This window comes from Parasteatoda tepidariorum, chromosome X1, assembly GCF_043381705.1.
Source record: "Parasteatoda tepidariorum isolate YZ-2023 chromosome X1, CAS_Ptep_4.0, whole genome shotgun sequence".
NCBI lineage: Eukaryota > Metazoa > Arthropoda > Arachnida > Araneae > Theridiidae > Parasteatoda > Parasteatoda tepidariorum.
In genome coordinates, this window is record NC_092214.1 from 46,176,953 (window position 1) to 46,182,998 (window position 6,046).

The 6,046-nt window shown below is 26.1% G+C and overlaps 1 protein-coding gene across 2 annotated transcripts in view; it reads right to left on the bottom strand.

Moving 5' to 3' along the window:
* Positions 1 to 1,087: 1,087 nt before the first annotated feature.
* The window catches only part of LOC107448581 (protein prune homolog 2), a 27,311-nt gene continuing 22,352 nt past the window's right edge, over positions 1,088 to 6,046 (bottom strand). For both annotated transcript variants that reach the window (XM_016063843.3, XM_016063844.3), the window contains exons 10-12: positions 4,942 to 5,040; positions 4,454 to 4,492; positions 1,088 to 1,632 (exon numbers count right to left, since the gene is read on the bottom strand). In XM_016063843.3, the coding sequence (XP_015919329.1) occupies positions 4,462 to 4,492; positions 4,942 to 5,040 (130 nt within the window). In that variant the 3' untranslated portion in view covers positions 1,088 to 1,632; positions 4,454 to 4,461. The remainder of the gene's footprint in view (positions 1,633 to 4,453; positions 4,493 to 4,941; positions 5,041 to 6,046) is intronic.

The window sequence follows — 6,046 nt, forward strand, 5'->3', positions numbered from 1 at the left end:
AAAATAAATAAATAAATAATAAAATAAATATATGCATGAATAAAAGAAGGAAACTCATGAAATTTCAAAATCAGATTTTTCATTTCTGAAAAGTCTATTTTTTGTTGTTTTTCATTTGCATAAATAAGCACGTCAAAAAAATTCAGGTGTGAAGGGTTAATCTCTATTTAATAATAATTTTAATCTATTTAATAATAGCTTCGTCATAAGTTTCAATTTACGACTTTATTTCTTAACGAAAATGTCTTACGTTGAGTGAGTGGTTTTGCTTAAGCCAATAATGGTGAAACAAAATTTAAAAAAGAATACATTTTTTTCTATAAATAAATTTAAAGCAGACTTGCGTTTACTAATTTGTAGTTTAAAAAATTAACGTGAAATCAATGAATCTTTTCCGAAATTTCATTAAGTAAAATATTGTAATAGTATTACGTCAGTTTCTCTAACAATTCTCTGTACAGAGCGCAGAAAAAATATAAATAAATAAATAAATAAATTTTTGAATAACTTTTGATCTAATGATCGGATGTTCGAATGCTAGCACGCGATGTTTATACAATAACAATTTCATACAAAAAATAATTTTTAATAATTAGTTTTTTATTATTTTGCTCAATAATTTCAAAAATTTTTGAATTGTAAGGTATAAAAATTTTTGCATCATTTTAAAGAATGTTAATTTTATGTGACAAAATGCAAATTTTGAATGAAATCAGTCGAATAGTTCCTGAAAAATCGTAAAGTTTAAAGAAATCTTATGTTTAAAGATAGATTTCTCAGGAACTAATTGATTGATTTCATTCTTATTTTTTTGTCATCTAAAATTACATTATTAAAATGATGTAAAAATTTGGGCACTTTATCATTCAAAAACTTTTAACTATTATTAAATGAAATTTTAAATAATTATTAAAAATTTTTTTTGCGTGGAATTGTCTTTGTATAAAGGAATTTTATAACTTTGGACAGCTCTCCTGACTAAACTATTGGGACCATATTTCCCAGATTGCGGCTATTCCCTTTATTTAAAGGGTAAGAATTCCAAATTTGTCGAGGGAAAAAAAATATATTATTCAGAAAAAGTACGTTTTTGTGTCTGATTTTGTAACTTAAAATATCATCTGCACTAATTAATTAGCATATTTGAGGCCAGCCCCTCCAACCATTAAGTTAGAGACCTGTGCGCAAAGATCTGATCATTAGATCAAGATTTATTCAGGGTGTTTTTTTTTTTTTTTTACGTACTGTACATTATCTCTGTTGAAAATTTTTTACTAACATTGACATTGAAATGCATTGCGTAGTTTGGTTTTACTTTTGTGATTTTCTTATCAGAACTGTATTTAAAATATATTTTGGCAATGGAATTGAACAATAAACTGACGAAAAATTTTCGTAAGTAGTAAAATTCGTTTTAGTAAATTTCATTATTTGAAGTGTTTGAATGTTTGTATATCGTTCAAAACTCCTCATATTAATTTATTTGTGTACTATTTCGCTTCAAAATAAGCATAAACATAATGTAAATCTGTTTCATCAATATGTTTTTACAAAAGTTTGCCTTTTAAAATGAATATTCTTTGGAGTACTTGGAAGTAATGTTCTGATTGACCAATATATATTCTTCTGGAGCTGAAACAAAAGAAAATGCTATGAAAACTATGTTTCATAAAGTGTTTGCGCATGAAAGCTTACACAAAATGTTTCATATTCACCATCCTTAATTTCACCATCTTTAATATTCAGAATTTTTAATTATTTTTAGAATTCATGGAAAAACGGTCTATAACTAAGAGCTGCCTTTCAGCACCATGGGATGTAATAAATTAGTTTTTAAAAAAATTAATCTCTCCGATTTATTCAGATAATGTTATGCAAAATATTGAAAAGTTTTCGGTTTTTTCCTCTTCTCTTAAATATAATTTTTTCCAACCCTAAAGAAAAGATTAAATGACTGCATTTTGAGAAAAAAAATATAAAAAAATATATACAGAGACGAGAAAATAAATTACCAGGTATATATAAATTTCTTATTTGTTAATGTGTATACCTATATGTTATGAGGAATAGTTAGTTGCATTCAAGAATAACTTAATAATGCACTGAAAGGGCTATTGTTTTAAATCATTAGTTCTAACCAGCAGATCTCAATTTTTTTTATAAAAACTACATTGTATTGAAAGTATCCCTTTTTTGTTTTAAAAGAAGGGGGAGTAGTTTTTTGATAAGTACTTTTAAAATTTTTAACATTCTTTTTAATTTTTGATAAATTTCAAAACCGTCTAAAAACTATTGACGCAATTTTTTTAAAAAATTATCAGCTAAAAAGAATGTCGAATTACCTGTTAAATTACTAAACATTATAAAATATATATTTTTTCTCTTTCAAGAACAAAATTTGCAGATACTTTTATTCGAGTTTCAGAAATAAGTTTTTTTAGGTAAGATCTTTATCATACTAAATTTAAATTAAAATGAAATTTTTAAAATTTTGGAAATTTATTAAATATATATTATCTATTTTCAATGGTAGCATATTTTGGTTGATGAGATAGACATTTTTGCAAGAGGTGCGTGTACCAAACTTTGGAAACCATAGATTGGTATTTTATAAATATGAAAATATTACATTCCTTAAAAATGTAAGTGTTCACTATAAAATCTAGAGGCAGTTGTCAATATTTTAAACTATCTTAATAAGTTTTTAGTGATCTTACTGCAAGCGGCCGTTTTTTGAAATATTTGGCGCTTCAGTTGCGAAATTTTTCGAGGACCTTGCTTGTCTTTTTATATTGAAATCAATGACACAGGGGAAAAAAATTTTTCTTGCATTTATACAAATACTTGATATTGCCTAATTCAGGTGTGGTTATTTCATATCTGAAATTAGTTTTGTTTCTAAAAATACAGAATTTTTTTAAATGACATTTTTTGTCTATTTTTTGTTTAAAGATATTGTATATAACAGGGGTCGCTTAAATGTTACGAGGAACTTCTAGGGGAGTTAGGGTACATCATCAGGATTAATATTTCATAGGAACCCATGCCCGGAAATGTCGTCGCATACGGCTAGGGGCACTTCCCAATTATGAACTGTTCACGCGAAGAAACAGTTCATAAGAAGCAAGCGTCCTCAGCGGCCAAAGATGACATTTTCGGACATGGGTTTCTTTGCAATTTTAATCCGAATGGCGTGCTCTAACTCCCCTGAAAGTTTGTCGCAACATTTACATGATCCCATGTAATATATAATGCTTTTAAACTTGTACATTTCGACTGAAAATGTAATTAAAGAAAAACTGTAGTTTGGAAAAAGAAACTGATTGTAGATTTTAAATCAGCAATCTGAAAATACCTGATCTGTTAAAAAATCTCCTGCAACACCAAGCCAAAAAAAAGAAAAGAAACGAAAGAAAAATAATTGTTTCCCAAGGTTATCGAATCTCTATGATGCTACTAGTTTTCTTATGATTCCGATAATTTTTAGCTCTCCGTGAACTTCAGAATCTTTTGAGATAATATTAAAAAAATTACAAAAATGAGAAAAAAAATTAGTGTTTATGTTTTAAAATTAAAATAGCAGTTATACTATGAAAAGAAAATAATTTCAAGTTGTAAGAAATTTTAGAATGATTTCCTTAAAACTAGATTAAAAAGACTGTATCTATAATTTGCAACTCTTCTTAAAAAGCTTTTAGTTACATTAAACTGGATCTAGAAGATATACGACAAGGGTTAATCTGCGATATTTGGAGCACATAGATATGACTCTGGTGAATGCATAACTCAATCAAAATTATAGACCAAATTAATTACTTATAATTTATTGACAATATGAGATGAAAATAAGAATCCGTTAATGTTTTATTAACATATCTATGTAATATTTTTAATTTAGAGTTTGGTAAGAGCCCCTATTTGCTCTGTTGTCCTTGATTATCCGCTGAATTGATTTAATATATTTTTATTTATTTATAAGGTTCTTATTTATATTTAAACAGAAAGACTGTTTAAGAAAAAAAATCCTTTATCTTTATTTACTTTTATTTTACAGAACAGAATCATGATCAAGAAATATTATTCTACACATTACCGACAGAACTGGAAGTTTTCTCTGTATCTTATACATATATTTCTAGTAAAAACTTTTTTAAGTTCTTGTACAAACATTCTGGTTCCGTTATTAAATTACAGATAAACTTTAAACATATTTATAAACCCTTTTAAAATACTTCACGACTTCTAAAAATACTTTTTTCTAGCATATGTTACTGCAAACTTGAAATTAGAGAGAAAAATCAGATTATTTTGGTCAGTATTGTACTTCTTTCATAATACTTTTTATTTCAGAAACGTTTCTGATTTTTATTTTGTAGAATACTTATTATAATAAAAACTGTTTAAAAATGAAAATTTATAATAAAAGCTATTAATGAAATTAAAGTTGTTTTACCATTCACTTCACGGAATCAAAATTCTTGTTTCGTCAAACCTAAAATGAGAAAAAAGGTAAAATTTACGTTTGTTTCATGAAAGATTTTTCGTCAGCAATACGGAAATAAAACAATACTGTATTTCAAGTACAAGTTCAGTATTGTATGCAAATGAAAGCTATAATTACACAGTACGAAAATAAAGTTATATTTACTAACAGATTTTTACGAACTAAGATGGAAAGCATAGATTAATGACATAAGTATATCTATTATTGGAAAGGCATTCTTAAAATATGCTAATTTATCAGTAAGAATTATAATAAATTATGCTTTTAAAATACGATGCATAAAAGCTTTTTAAGAATATTTCTGAAAAAACCATAGTCTTTTTTTTCAGAAATATTCTTCTTCTTTTGGCCACCTTTCATTAGCTGCAATTTTAGAATAAAAAACGTAAAATAAGGCATATTTTATTAGAATAATTTCTTTATTAGTCAATACTTACTCTTTGACTTTGTCTGGAATACAGACGTGGTCCATAGGAATCAACTCTTCTAGCTCTTGCAAACTATTCACGAAGCGTAACTTCCTGCTAAATTTGGAGCTGTAAACAAAAAGAGGGATGTAAAAAGTTAAAAAAACTTCATTTATACTTATTGTTAAATTTATGAAGATATCATAATCTAAATGTTCCATTTGTAAGTCTCACGGGCCATACATCTGTTTGATAATAGAGGGAAAAAATTCATTGCCAGGAGGGAGATGACAGTTTTAGCGTTAGTTACCAAAATTTATGGTTTCTAACACGTTGATATTTTTAAAATCTTAAATAAACATAGAGTATTTCTGAATGAATATGAATATGAGTAGAAGTGAATGAATATGAGTAGAATGAATTCATTTCCCGCATATTTTCTGCAACAATGATGAAATTAAATTATATTGATGTACCAAAGATGATTATACTGATTTGTTAAGTATAAGTATAATACTGTTGTGAAATAAAAAGAAACTATCATTGCAAAATGAATAAATGTAATTTTAATTTCCGTCTTAATATGAAGCTTTATATATGCATATATGGAGAAAAATTCTGGTAAAATTACCGTACTGTATGGTTACAACATTTCTGGTAAATACTATACTATAATTTCGGTAATAAAAACCAAAATGTATGGTTTTTGAATAATTCTTTTGGTAATTTTTCCATTCATGAGATAAGGGTTTAGGGGAAAGTCTGGTTTTCAAAATTCTTATTACCATACATTTAGTAAGAAATACAAAACTGAAGAATTAAGTGCAAATTTGAATTTATGGTTTTATGCCATGTTTTAACAGATATCGTGATAAAATTACCTAAATTTTACTAAAATCAAAATAGATAAATGAAGATGAATGATGATAGATAATTGAAGTACTCCAAAATGAATATAGATAAAGCAAAGAAAAATCATAGACAAATGAAAAAAAGGGGGGGCAGAAATAATAATTAAAAAATAACAAACCGATTTTAAAAAAAAAGGGATGAAAATTTTATTTAAAGAAATCGGAAAAAAAAAATATAATCCTTTCATTATATGTATATATATATATATATATATATATATATA